At 41.6% G+C, this 15,237-nt stretch overlaps 1 protein-coding gene across 2 annotated transcripts in view; it reads left to right on the forward strand.

The window, feature by feature from the left end:
• Window positions 1-15,237, forward strand: part of NOD2 (nucleotide binding oligomerization domain containing 2) — a 75,843-nt gene that overhangs the window by 31,576 nt on the left and 29,030 nt on the right. For both annotated transcript variants that reach the window (XM_029608524.1, XM_029608523.1), the window contains exons 5-6: window positions 13,348-13,431; window positions 14,175-14,258. In XM_029608524.1, coding sequence (XP_029464384.1) covers window positions 13,348-13,431; window positions 14,175-14,258 — 168 coding nt within the window. The remainder of the gene's footprint in view (window positions 1-13,347; window positions 13,432-14,174; window positions 14,259-15,237) is intronic.

The raw sequence follows: 15,237 nt of genomic DNA on the forward strand, positions 1-15,237 counted from the left end.
ATTTGACTGAAAATCTTCCTTAATTTTGGTGCCTGATAGGTACTGAGTATATTTTTGAAAACTGACCCCAAAACGACAATGGTAAAAAGTTTTGACTGTTGGTAGAAATCTGACAGACTCGGAAGCCATTTTCACGAGTTGGCAGTCCTGGGTGTAGGATTATTTCCTTTCTTTACTTTGGGAGTTGCATACAATGGAAAAGCACATGGTATTTTTGTGTTTCATGAGTAGAATCTGCCATGTTGCTTGTCCGTCTTTCTTGGTTATATTGTAAGTCTTCTAGGCATCATGCTGACTACCCAGGCAAGCAGAAACCTCTCCCAAGGGCTGGTGTCCCATGGCCTGGACAATTGCGCATTCCTTCAAGTTTACTCAGGAAGTGATGGGGCAGTCCCTATGGGAGAAACTATTTGAAGCAAAATGGGAACCTTTTGTGCCTGTTGAGATTCTTTATTATGCACTGAGACCTTTTTGTTTCCCCAGTAAGACCTCCTTTCCCTTGCAATCATTGAAGTGGCAGGTAGGTTGAAGCCTGACTTCTATAGTTCTCTGCAGTTTCTGGCAGCTAGAACTAAATTGGTTAACTTGCTGCATACATCAAAGTGAGGCTTGGCATGCCCCTCAGTCTCCATAAGAAGGTGTAATGTTGCAAAATTATGTAATGTGGTTTGGTTAGGAAGTCAGTGGCTTGAAATATCATTGGTTATAATACAGTATCAGCTGTAAGGGTGACTATCCCAGAACTTAATAGAGCTTTCAAGTCTTAGCCGGGAGTGCAGAGGAACCAGATCTATGCCAAGGCCCTGTACCAATTCTTCACATTCTTGTGAGGAAAGCCTGCTCTGAACTTTATTGGGTATTGACTGAGTACAATGAAACTTGCTTGGTTAGTGTAAACTGTATGAATCCTTATTGTTTTACTTGTTGACTATTTAAAAATTAAAATTATTTTTCTGTTCACAGTTTTGCTTATAAAACTTTGTTAGCTCTGTCTCTGTGATTGATTGGTAATCCCCAGCATTTTTTGTATTTGATCTGTAGATGTGTTTCTAGGGTCTGTGACCCTTGATTTTTGTGGTGTCTGTGTGTGTCTTAAAATTACCAGAGAGGATAGCTTGTGGGCAGGGTAGGAGTTTGCCAGTGTAGGAGCATGTGCATAGGTACAGATGGGCCTGAGAATTGCTTACAGGACTTTCCCAAGTGTCCATAGGTTTGACACTAAATTAGTTTTATGGGTAGCGCTAAGGCATTAGCTGATCTCTTAGATGGAAGTAACAGTCAAAATGACTGTATTTCACTGTGGAGAGCTGACTGTGTTTAGTGGGCCCTCTCCCTGTCCTCCAGATCTGTACTGTTTTGCTATGGAGTTGCAGGGAATGGATAGCTGAGGTGACAGGCTTTGCCTGTAGCTCTCTCTTCTATGTCCCCTTGCTTGCCTGGCTGAATGGTAGAAGAGAAAGAGATGCGAAGGTGCCTTTCCTCCATAATTGGGCAAGCACCCAGGAATGTCAACCCACTCCTGCCAGCTGAAGGGACAAGGGCACCCTCTCCATGGAATTCATGATGCAGCCTGCCAGTTGCCCACAGAATGTGTTATCTGGCGGTATACTTTGCCAGGAGCTGAGAGTAGGTACATGTGGTCCTGAAGAGCATGCAGGAATTGGTTAGGTGTAGGTGCTGGTTCAAGGAGGGGAACAGTACCAGCAAAGAGAGCTACAGAGAAGGCTGCCCACTTTCACATAATTGCTGGCACAAAGTCCAAATTCTACTCAGCTGATATAACAGAGCTGGGGCTCCTTTGACTAATAGGATATTCCTAAATTTTACCAATAGGAAGGCTTCTAGAGCTTGACAGACCTACTGGCTTTTAATATATAGCAGGGGTGTTCAATTCTGGTCCCCAGGGGGTATAAATTGGCATGATTTTTAGAATATCCCTAATGCCAACAATTCAAATATTTCCTATTGGGGTGGGATTAAGTGGATGGCAATACAGTCAGATATTTTGGAGTTCAGTCCCCCCAGAGATTTGGCCCTCTGCTAGTTTTAAGAGCAGATGGAATATTGAGTTTTCCTAAATATTTACTCTCATCAAAAAGGAATATTTTGTTACTATTTGTGCTGTTTTAAAATACTCAACAGGAAGGGCCAAATAAGATATTCCAAGTGCGCAAGACGCAGAGCCCACTTATAATCTCTATTAAAGGCCCTGTCCCTCTTTTGGTCCTGTTCCCGTAGGATCATTCACCACCTAAAGAAGTGGCTTTTATCCACCTCAGTAAGGATTTGCTTTTGACAATGTAGCTCCCATTATTTCCTATGGGAGGAAATTTTTTATTTTTTCTTCTCATGGGAAAACCATGGTAGCTGGCCTGTTTCATCTCCTTCTCAGAACTGCAGTCCTCACTTACGGGTTACGTCATCTGACCGCAGAACTCTGATTTCAAAGATTCTAGTAGTTTTGAGTGCACGCTACTGAGCATGTGCAGTTATAGCCATCTCCCCGCCTCCAAGTCAGGATCCCTAGGTCTCATTCTTTCTGCTGAGACTGCAAGTCATGGTTCTTAGTGCTGTCTCTCACACACAGCTACAACAGTGAAGGTTTTTGGAGCTGCAGCTGTTTTTCCTTGCAAGCGCTGTAGGTTTTTTTTTTTGTTTTCTCCCTCAGGTACCGATAGGTCATTTTTTTGTTTTATTTGAGTTTTCTCGATTTCTTTTTTATTAATACGTTCTGTCTTTTGGTTGCATGTTATGTGGGCTGGTGCCCAGCACAGGAGTTTTATTTTTTTTCCTCCGCTTTCATCTGTTTCTTTTTTTTGCCTGTAACTGTGCCTCATGGGACCAGCAGCCTTGCAGGGTCCTTGCATGGTCTGGGTAGGCCTGTAGCCTGGTGACTTGCCGGAGTTCCATGGATTTTTGTCCCATCCCTGGGCATCGACAGAGACTCAGATAGCGAAGGATTCCAGGACTGGAGCATTCACATGGGGAGGAGAGCTCGTCTTCACCATGCTCCTGGGAGCCGCGTTAGTCTCCATGGGCCCAAGTTAATCACATCTAGTGCCCTCGATGACAGCCTCCCCTCCTGCCTGCTGGTATAATCTAAAAGATACAACTATTTTGGCTACTCAATATATATCACAAAATTATTAATACCAAACCACAAATAGTGACATATGTAAGATTACAATCTTTATTTCAAACAAAAAATTCCCAAGGACTCAATACTTGAATCTTCACAACATCACCCCAAGGAATATTTATCTAAAAATCCCAACCCATCATCCCACATTACTCACACACATTCATACTACACACTCACATTCATTTTTATCTATTATCTCACAACATTAAAAAAATTCCTCCACGTTCAAAACAAATTGTTTACATACAAATGAAAATCCTCATTGCAATACAGTACTAATCTTTCAAAATCAATTTGTTCATAAGCAGAAAGTATACTGTTCCACGATTTTTTTTTCTCGTTCCTAGAACGGAATTCTTTTATTGCCTCTTCATCCTCTCAACATGTTTCGCCTTGCCACAGGCTTCTTCAAGAGAGTTTCAAAGAATATCCTACTGCTTAGACATTTCCAACATATTCCCGTACAGTTTTCCTCTATAAAAATTCAAATTAATTTTGATTAAAAAAATGCTTTACTTCAAATCTTTTGAGTCAACAATTTCTCTTTCAAACCACATTATCATTTTTTACCTATGCGTCCAGAAAAAACTGGCATACACAGATATGTCTCGACTCTTGCTCTCCAACCCCTCTCAGATGAATCACCACTCTTTCAATACAGCGTACCGTTCCTTTACATATTGCCTATAGCGAATCAGATCAAGATAGAAATAATTTTATTTTAAATTTAGAAAATTTCATCCCATAATTCTCCCACCTGGTCTGATTTAAGTCAGTTGAAAAAGCGCTTTGTTCGCTCCGATTTACATGCTTCCACTTTAGTTGAGTATTTGAGAATAAGAAGAATTCCACGTGGGTTGCGTGTGTATAAAGAACCGCATTTGTTCTCTGAGGACAAAGATTTTGTAGCGAAATGGAATTCAATACTTAAGTGCTCAATGGATCTGATGATCCTTATAGTGGAAACACCCCCCCCCCCAGGAAAGTCCCAGGGCTTGCACGCACCACCAAGCCTGTGCAAGATAGGCTCGGCGCGCGCAGGGGGTGGAAGGGGCAGCTTTTTGGGGGTTACGCGCGTATCCCTTTGAAAATCTGCCCCATTGTTTGTCATTGACTAACATCATGCAGAAATCTGGACAGACGCTCTGTTAATCTTCGGATAATTGTAATCTGCAGTTTTCTTCTGGGAAGCTCTACAGCCCCAGATAGTCTACCCAGGTTACTTCTTGACATCAAGAAATCTGTAAAGTCTGTTGCCAAGAGCTCTAGTCCTCTTGGTTAATGACTTGTGCTCTTTCCTTCACCCATGAGGACCTGGGTTTAGCAGGCCATGTAAGAGCTCAGTGGACTGGAGGTGTTTTGAAGTGGCAAATTGGGATTTTCGTCATACATTTACAGTTCCCCTGTTTTTGGCAGGGCTCCTGCTGCAAAACGGTGTATTTTAAATCAGTCTGTCCTATAGAGTCTCTTTGAGGTGTAGAATCCAACTCTCTTCCCTCCTAGGGCCCATTATTGGTCAAACTCCTCATTAATCTGCTTTTACCCTTTTTTTTTTTTTTTTTTTTTAAACAAGATTGGGCAACTAAAACATTTAGTGCTTTTGGCATGGTTATATTTTTTCCCCTTTTTTTTTGTCTGAGGCAGCCTGTAGCTTGGGAATTGTCCATATGTGAGGACTGCCATCATGCTTGTCCTCTGATAAAATGAAGTTACTTACCTGTAAGGGGAGTTCTCTGATGGACAGCAGGCTGTTGGGTCGTCCTGGCTCTTTCCCACCTCCTCTTGGAGTTGCTCAGTAGACAACTTAAAACTGTGAAATCAAAGTTCCTTGCCGGGCTCGCCCACATTGGAGGACTGACCTCCTGTTGTCTATCGGAGAACTCCAGTTACAGGTAAGTAACTTGCATTTTCCTAGGACGTGATTCAGTGGAATGGATCAGAAAAGTGACTTTGGAAAGAGATAGTTAAAAATGTCCTGTTCTGGAGTCGTTTCCTGCTGGGTTTAGGGGCTCATTTTTAAAAGGGTTTGAGCACGTAATATTGGAAGTTAGTATTGGGCAGAAGCAGGAACTATGAGCATATTGGCAGTGCTGCGTGTAAACGTTAGAGGGAAAACTGGGCAGTTTAGAGAGATTCTGGGGTGGGGTTCAGTAGTTTTCATACAAGTTGGTATTTTGTAGGGGTGGGCATTCGTTTCCTACGTATTTGTAATCCGCAACATATAGGGCCATATTCGTTGTATTCATGGGGAAGCGAAACGTATCACGATTCCCCACGAATACCACAAATCTTCGCCGAATTATTCGGCCACCTAAAGAGGCGAATTTAAATAAACCCCCCACCTTCCTGACCCCCCCCCAAGACTTACCAAAACTCCTTGGTGGTCCAGCGGGGGGTCCGGGTGATGCCAGCCATCCATTGCTCCTACCATGTGACGGGCTGACCAATGGCACCGGTAGCCTCTGTGACATAGAAGGTCAAAGGCTATTGGCGCCATTTTGAATACCGGCAGCCGAGGGTGTGAGTGCAGGGGATGGCTCCCGGACCCCCCGCTGGACCACCAGGGAGTTTTGGTATGTCTTGGGTGGGGTCAGGAGGGTGGGGGGTTGGACTTAATTCAATTTTTTTTTCCCCAAAGTATTTTATTGGTCCAATGATTAAAGCAATTACATCACAGACAAAACCAGTTACAAAACTGCCACTACCGTGGCTTCAATACGCGACTGATCTGCACTCAGCCGTATATAACAGCAAATGGACATTGATTTTATATTTTCTCCCCTGCATAAACACCCACCCTTCCCCCCCCCCTTTCCTAGCATTGCGAAGTATACAATCTTAACACAATAACATCTATATGTAGTTTTGACAAATATGAATATGGTAAAGCAACAACAAACATAAATGAAAACGGAACATAGGAAGGCAAAAAGGAAAAATATACACATGTGCATTCAAGCAGCAGAGTTAGCACTCTCTCCCATGGGAGCCGCGGATTCCAAAGGAAACAGCTGCTGGATATTAGATGGTAGAGATTCATAAAACGTAAACCACACGTACTTAATTCAATTTTAGCCGGGAAACGAATAAGAATTAACGCATGTACGTATCGGGGGGGGGCGGCGGCCGGCCCGGCCCTTGCCGACCTATCTGCCCCCCGACGAATACGAATCCCGAATGCAACGTATGGCGTCCCTCTGCACATCCCTAGGATTTTGTAAGCTGTTATTATAGTCATCCATTACCGAACGTCTACGCATGGTTTTACACCTAATACTTGAATCACGGAACTGACATTTTACTCTTGCTTTTCGTCTGCAGGTTTTGGATTGGAGGTTTGGGTTAAGTGGGTTGGGGGGAGGGTAAAATGCCAGAGGGTCTAGGTGAAACGGTAGAGGTGTTGGACAACTGGTGTCTAAGAGGGGTAACTGTCAAAAGAATTTGCTTGCATAAACCTCTGTTACTGTGTGTAAATCGGCCTTTGAAAATTTATCCCGGCGGTGGTCTGGGAAAAGGTGATGCGCAGAACACGATTTAGAGGCGGAATGGGGTAGGGAAACTGTGCACGTGCCTGTGATTTTTCTTGAGTGTGCGTGTAAGTGTACAAGCAGGTGTAAGTTGCTGCCTATATTCTCAAAGCATATATATATATATGTTTGCTTTGAAAATATGAGCTGCTGAATATGACCCTCTAAAAGTATGCAATCAAGTAAAGTGTTTTAATAAGCAAAGTACAAGCAGTTTATAAAATACTTTCCTCTGCACATAAACTACAGTAATTACACACACGCATGTAAAGTTTATTTTGTGTATAAAATGTGTGCATTTTTGGGCCACACAAGTAGTAGTAATTGTATTTATTAAGTGCTTATGTCTATTCCCTAAGCGTTATGAATAATGTAGATAAATATTTACAAAACTCCAAACTAAAACAAAATATCACAGAACTGAACAATTAACAATTCTGAAGCAAAATCAGCCATTGTCGGTCATCAAAATGCTGCAAACTTGATAAGTTTCAAGTGCACCAGTTCATGCAAAAGCTAGTCCCAGCAAAAAAAAGGATTTTAGGCACGTTTTAAGTGTTCATACATTCAATCGGTCTTAAGGCTTCAGGTGTTGTATTCCAGATAGAAGGTGCGACCACAAAGAAGGCACAGTCTGGTGTCAAAGCCAAGCCTGCTGCTTTCACTGAAGGTAACTCAAGGATAGATCTAAGGTTTCTTGTTGGCTGATGTATTCATAATAAATATTTGTCCATGAAAAGGAATTGGTGCTGAGGAGCTTATGATTTATGAGTAGTACTTGAAAATGAATAGGTAACCATTGAAACTGAACACGTTTGTGTGATATGATCAGTGCTTTTCTTACACTGATCAGGTGAGCTGTAGAAAACAGAAGTAATTGTAGACGGGCGGCTTGACCTATCGTGGGATCGGGCCGGTTGCATTGGTCATGTGGCCTTCATCTCAGCTCCTGTGAGACGAAGCCGCGGACTAGGGCCATGTCAGAATCCAGACTCTCGTGGCCCTGAGGAGGTCTCTGCAGGGCCACGCCTGAGCGAGGTTTTCGCAGGGCTGCGACAGAGCTCAGTCCGCCACGGACAGGAGAGAGGCTTACGGCCTGGGGTCAGCAGAAAGTATCTGGCAGTAGCAGAGCCGCCTCCTTCTGCGCTAAAGAATTAATATCTCGGGAGTGGCCAAGGCCCAATATGAAGGAGGATGCCTGAGAGGTGGGTGTGGGTGTAGATGTAGGTGTCCCATTACTTTCACTAGTTCAAGTGCTGCTTGGTTGTCCAGACCAGGATATTCGTGTGTATGTTAACCGATTTGAATGGATGGAATGGGGGTCTACAGCTTTTGTTTTATCACTGTTTGTAGAGTACGCTCTATTTTTTTTTAGTTATTTAGGAAAAATGTGAAATTTATTTTGGAGATATTTAGGATTAATTCTGACAGGTTCCAGAGTCAACTTGGTGTGCTTTAGGGAGCTGTTGACACGTACTGCAGAGAGAATGCACAAGGGAGTCTGATACCCCCGTGGGCTGGTTTTGACAAAATCCCCCGGGCTGATATTTTCCTGCAGTCTGCCCCTGGTTGTAGAGGTTTCAACGAAGAAACTGGCAGCCCTGGGTAAACAATAGTCCAGCTTCTGCCACACCGTTTGGAAAATGCGGGCATAAAGTTGCGCACACTTTCTTATGCGTGTATGTGCAAGTACTGTAATAATTGCAGCAAATCATGACTTTTTGTCTTGAAAACCAGTGCTGAAAGTCCTTACTTATCTGGCAAGCACCCCAAAGCATTCTGTAACTATAGATGCCCCCAGCATTCATATATCACATTCCTACCCTATACACACTCCAACATAGGATATACAGTACTATTGTGTTTACACATTCTCATACTTGGACTTAACGACACATCGTGCACACAGGGCACACACAGAAATTATCCAAAATAAAATGATATATTGTGCCGGGTGATAACAATTCAGCTATCCTTCCACTCGGTCGCACCCCGTGAAAACCATGCAGCCTGACCTGTCCTGGTGTACTGGGAGATGAGAGTTGTGCTTGTATTAGATGTGAGTGGTGCTTGTTTCCTGGAATTGCTTGAAGTGCCCTAGCTTTAAGGAAACTGAAGGAACTGGTTCGGTCATGGGACCAGTCACGTCTGAGACGCATGCAAAAGCTTATGTTGCACAGTTTCACTTTTCTTCAATGGCCGGTTTCTGTGTTGTGGAACATCTGAAGCTGGTTTGAAGTGGGGAAAGGATTTTTGTTGAAAGAATTTACATGAATGAGAACTTTGCCTTTCTGAGCAGGATTAAAGCAAAGAATTTGATTGCTTTCCGTAAGATATCATAATGTGATGCTGCTGCATTTGATACTCTTGAGCTGGGAGATCTTGATGCGTAAATAATTGATCGGCTTGCTGTTAATGCAGAGCATTGAGTTCAGTGTTTTCTTTATTACAAAAGTAATCTTCCAGGAAAAACGTCGAATCGCATGTTGAATTCAACCTTCCTGCTCAACTTAGAGCAGCTGCCGTTGGGGCTGTCTTTACACTGGATATTGCAGTGGAACACAGTTTGCTCTGGACACAGCAACATAATTCAGGGGGATATAGATTGGAGATTTGGAGAGATCCTCTTGAATTATCTTGCTGTGTCCAGAGCAAACTGTGTTCCACTGTACAAAAATATATGGGTTGCATGGTGGAAGTAAAGTCCGTAAGAAGGTATTAGAGTTCAAGAAAATTGGGACAAGCATAGAGGATCACTGAGAGAGTGGAAGAGACTTATAAAGCTGAATAGGAGATATGACTAGGCAGACTGGATGGCCCAAGTGGTTTCTAATCTGCTGTCATGTCATGTTGCATATAGATCTTCTGGGAGCAGTTTGCATACTGTTGGCACTGGGACAAAGACTGTGTACTTTCTAACTGTGCACCAATTCTCAAAGCGAAGGTATACATGTACTTTCACTTTGCAAATTGTTGTGGGTACAAAGTACATGTGGAACATAAGAGCATGCCATACTGGGTCAGACCAAAGGTCCATCAAGCCCAGCATCCTGTTTCCAACAGTGGCCAATCCAGGCCATAAGAACCTGGCAAGTACCCAAACACTAAGTCTATTCCATGTTACCATTGCTAATGGCAGTGGCTAATTTCTAAGTCAACTCAATTAATAGCAGGTAATGGACTTCTCCAAGAACTTATCCAATCCTTTTTTAAACACAGCTATACTAACTGCACAAACCACATCCTCTAACAACAAATTCCAGAGTTTAATTGTGCGTTGAGTAAAAAAGAACTTTCTCCGATTAGTTTTAAATGTGCCCCATGCTAACTTCATGGAGTGCCCCCTAGTCTTTCTACTATCCGAAAGAATAAATAACAGATTCACATCTACCCGTTCCAGACCTCTCATGATTTTAAACACCTCTATCATATCCCCCCCCCTCAGCCATCTCTTCTCCAAGCTGAAAAGTCCTAACCTCTTTAGTCTTTCCTCATAGGGGAGCTGTTCCATCTCCTTCATCATTTTGGTCGCCCTTCTCTGTACCTTCTCCATCGCAACTATATCTTTCTTGAGATGTGGCGACCAGAATTGTACACAGTATTCAAGGTGCGGTCTCACCATGGAGCGATACAGAGGCATTATGACATTTTCCATTCTATTAACCATTCCCTTTCTAATAATTCCTAACATTGTTTGCTTTTTTGACTGCAAAAATATACAATCACTAGTATCTAACAAACCAATACAAACAAGATAGTGTAAGCCCATATGTTGTATCAACAATAAACAAGACATTTTCTATATTGATCTTTAACTCAAATCTTTTTTTATTTTTACTAGATTTCATTAAAAAATTGTTATTGTTGGAGAGGAAAGACTTCAGCACTTGCTGAAAATGTAACAAACTGAGTTCTGTGCCAGTTGTTGCAATCACTAGTCAAAAAACCTTTCATTTTTATTATTTTAACTTGGAAAAACAGTGATTCTTTCTTAATTTAATAAAATCCTTTTCCAAACAGTATGTCCTGATGTATTTTCTCATAAATCCCACAGGATCATTGATGTGCTATGCTTATTTGTTGATAGCTGATTTTAAATCACCCAATAATTTTACATCTCGTGAATCAAAGATTAGTTTGTCCCCTTATCTGAATTTTGCCCAACACAGGACTTTCTTCTTCATATCCTAAACGGATGGTAATAATTTTGATCATCTCACATAAACGCCAGTGTCAACAAAGTTTCACTTATCATTGCATCTGGGCGATCTATATACAAAATCAAAAAATTTCAACAAATTAACCTTTTAAAATATAATCCCCCTTGTTGTGATGACATGTGCGATGGTGGCCTTGAATGACATCAGCACATGAGCCGACAGGTCAGAGTGTCTGTCTGCACAAGGGCTTGGAGATGGTGTTCCCACCCCTGCCAGCAAGAAGAGGCCCCCCATAGCAATGGTGTGCTGATGGGGTTCTCAACCCCTACCCTCAAGCGAGGAGAGGAGCCGCACAGCTGTGGCCTGATGGTGACTTGCTGGCAGGCTTCTGGTATCCAGCCGGTAGGTAGAAGACATCCTGGAGAGCAGGAGTGAGTTTTATATAGCAGGTGTAACTGAAAGGAGAATAGGGATGTGAGTGAGGAGTGGGAAGGGGGAGAGAGAGCAAGGGAAGGAGGTAAGGGCAATGAGTGAGAGGGAAGGGGATTGAGTTAGGAGGGTGAATGAGAGGGAGAGAGTGATTTTACTGAGAGGGGAGGGAGGTGACACAGGGAAGGGAGTGACTGAGTGGGAGGGTGAGTATCGGGGAAAGGAGTAAATAGGAGGGGGTGACAGGAAGAAAGGAAAGGGGAGTAATGGGAGAGAGGGAGTAAATGGTAGAGAGGGTGCATGATTCAGAGGGAAGGGAGTAAAGGGGTGATGACAGGAAAACAAAGTGAGAGGGAGGCAAGGGAAGAAGGTGAGTGACAGAGGAGAGGGTAGGGAAGGGGGTTGAATAACTGAGTAGAATAGTTACTGAGGGATGAGAGGAGGTAAGTGAGAGGAAAGGGGGGTGGGTGACTGGAAGGTGGGGGCGTCCTTACTTGGAATACCGGTGTACAATTCTGTAGGTGCACCTTCAAAAGGATATAAACAGGATGTAATCATTCTAGAGGGTGGCTACTAAAATGGTCCGTAGACTTTGTTGTAAAACATATGGACATAGACAAAGATCTAAACATACCTCCTGGAGGAAAGACTAGATAGGGGAGATATGGTTGAGACATTCAAATAACTCAAAGGTTTCCATGCAGAGGAGTTGAGCCTCTTTCAGTGGAAAGGAGGCTCTAGAATGAGGGATTATGGGATGATGTTGAAAGAGGTGGATGCGTGGAACAGCCTCCCAGTGAAAGGTGGTGGAGACAAAACCAGTATCTGAATTCAAGAAAGCATGGAATAAGTTCAGGGGATCTCTAAGGAAGTGATGGAAATTTTAATGCTAAATTAATTGGATGGATGGGCCTTATGGACTTTCTCTGCTTTCATGTTTTTGGGGTGAATGATTGAGTAAAAGAAAGGGGAGGGAGGAAGTGGAAGAGGGCAGTGAGAAGAAAAGGTAGAAGGGTAAGTGGGTGTGTGTGTGAGAGAGGAGGAAGTTTGTGTGTTCCCACTTTCCCCCACTAATCCATTACAATCTCAGGGTGACTGGAAATCAAAGTTTCCAGGTATGGAGAGTGATTCGAACACCTCAAGCACCAACATCTGTGAATGCACTATTTCTCGGACTCAATTTATTGAGATGTTTTTATGTATATACTGGAGGGGGAACAGTACAAACCAACAAATACGTGCGAGACATTGCATGTCCATATGACTACTGAATTAGTTTTTTATGATGTGAGGAGTTGTAGAGACCGCACTGATTTCTGTTCCCCAGAGTGCTCAAGCTCTCAGATTTGTAAATATACTTCTATTATATTGCTGAAGATTTGGATTACTTTTATGAATATTTTAAACTAATTTTTTGGGGTAAATGTTTAGCTTATAGCACTGGTCTCTTAGTAGCTTGACTTTTTATAAGATTCTCCATTTTAGTATATACTAAAACATCATCTGTATACCATCAAAAGGAATGTTGTATGTTGAGTTTGAGTGGCAACTGTGTAGATGCATTGGAAACCTGGTGAGTGATTTTTGTAAATTTGCTTTTTTTTTTTTTTTCACTATCTCTTTTCTGTTTGTCTTAACTGTGCTGTCTCCTCTTTTGAGTCATGAGTTCACTTTTGTAGACAAGCCATGAACTGACAGTAATGGACCAATTTAGAGAAGATTGTTGTGAAACCGCTTTTTTTCCTGTTCTCTGTAGTGTTTGGGGTTTTTTTTTTTTTTTCCTTTTTCAAATTTTGTCAAGAAGCCAAACATTCTTGGGATATGAGATGCTGTATTGTAAAATTCCGGTTTTAAAGCAGCCTCCCTCTCCCTCTTGATTTTTTTTTTTTTTAATTCCTGCGACTGTACCCTTTTAAAATGTGCGTACTGAGAACAGATTTCCTTGCACGCAGTACAGTGAGAAATTCAGTGTATGCAGCACCATGAAAAATGCAGTGAAAGATTGCATTAGCCTTGTGCGGGTATATTAAACCCTGGAATGCATACTAAAGATGTGGTTTTTTTTGTTTTTTTTCCCTAATGTGTTTAGCTTACGGGACAATAATATCTCTGATAGCGGGATCTGCGCTCTGATTGATCAAGCTGTTGACTGGAAGAACTTTCAAAAGATAGCGTAAGTACCAGAGAAGCACAAAATTAACAGAAGTGGCAAAACAGTATTTATTTATTTCTGCATGCAAGTTTTATATACCGTTGCACAGAAAGCAAGTTTCTATCTCTACGGTTTACATATAACATCAAAAAAATCATCACATAGTTTAGAAAGGAAAAAAAAGTACAATAAATTCCAGTATAAGATCAACATAAAATCCGTAAAACTAAAAGTATTTTTCAATTATTTAATCTATAAATCAGTGAAATAAAAAAATGCAGGTGTAATAAAATCTAATATAAGTCAGACATTCAATAGAAAAAAATCTTTTCTACTCTCGTATCTTTCACTGATGACAAAAGGGCCGGGAGATAACAGTAAGAAAATTTAAAAAATAACCTGGGGGGAGGGAACATGAGATAGTTGGGTTAGCTTATGAAAAGGAAGGAATATCTTAACATTTCAGGATGGGAGTGCCTGAGTGTGGGAGTCTAGGGGTGGTACCGTGTATTACAGACGGGGAAAGCTACCAAAGAGGAGAGAGGACACGTTTCACTCTCCATCTCCCAATAAAATGGATCAGCGCATGGTAAGGTTTAGGTGGGATTGGTCATAAAGTGTTGACACTTCCTTCATTTGTATCTTTATCAATTAAAAATCCCATGTTGCTAGAAAAGGGACAGTTGATATACTTTTCCAGGACTTGTAAAGGTATTTTGTCTATTTGGGATTTATTTCTTATAGGATTTTTATTTCTAATCCAGGCTGTTCAATAACCATTTAACAGATGGATCGGCATACTGTTTTGCAAACCTTCTGAAGCAGAAACAGAATTTCTTAGCATTAAGGTAAAAAAATGGATGTTTAAATTATACTATTTGCCACTGTCAACTTGGCTATGGAATACATGTTTTTTTTATTTAAGCACAATCTAAACAATAAATCTCCGCCTGTAGTGAGGTAAAATTTGTACTAACTACTATACACCCCACCAACAATAAATGATAGATATGGGATGAGGAAGGTTTCGTACACTATCTGTTGCATGCCTCCACGGCCTTGCTCACAGAATTTTCTTAAATGTAATCATGAACCTACCTCCTTCCCATCCTCAATTAGTTTTTGAATTTTTTTCTTTATGTGAATTTTTGTGTCTTGTGAAAATTTAAAACCCAGCTTATTGCTCTGTTAATACTTTCATTTAAGTGCAATCTAAACCAGCTTTGCATACGCCACTGCTATTTCTAAACCACTTCAGATGTCCCCGATTCACTTAGCTGTCAGTTTCTCCCAACTTTCTTCATCAGGGGAGTCCTTATTTCATCTCATCTCCTCGCTGTCGGGTCTCGTCCCCTGATGCGAATGGCGTTTTTTTTTGCTTTTCCTCTTCTGTGAACTGTTGTCCTTTTAAACTAGCCAGCAGATCTGTATTGCACCAATGGAGAGGTACTACAATTACGTCTACGTGTCTTAAACCAATCATATACCTTCAGTTCAGTTCTATTCATTCAGCTGTGGAGATTTTTTCCTCGTAGCTTGTCGGGTTAATGATGCCCATTCTAGTTCTTCATTTAGTCCCAAGGGGATAATAGTTTTGAGTTTAAATATCCAGTGTTGCTCCCGAAAGTTTAAACTGTTCTTCAAATCACCTCCTCTAATATTTTCTTCCACTAGATCGATGATTGTCCATCGAAGATCTTCAAACTCATGTTTCTGGACTACACAGTGCTCAACCATTGGGGCTTCCATAGTTTTTTGTATTGAGTCTTGATCTATGCTCAATTAACCTAGATTTTATTGCCCTAGAGGTCCGTCCCACGTAGATCT

The sequence above is a fragment of the Rhinatrema bivittatum genome, chromosome 7 (genome assembly GCF_901001135.1).
Source record: "Rhinatrema bivittatum chromosome 7, aRhiBiv1.1, whole genome shotgun sequence".
In the NCBI taxonomy this organism is placed as follows: domain Eukaryota; kingdom Metazoa; phylum Chordata; class Amphibia; order Gymnophiona; family Rhinatrematidae; genus Rhinatrema; species Rhinatrema bivittatum.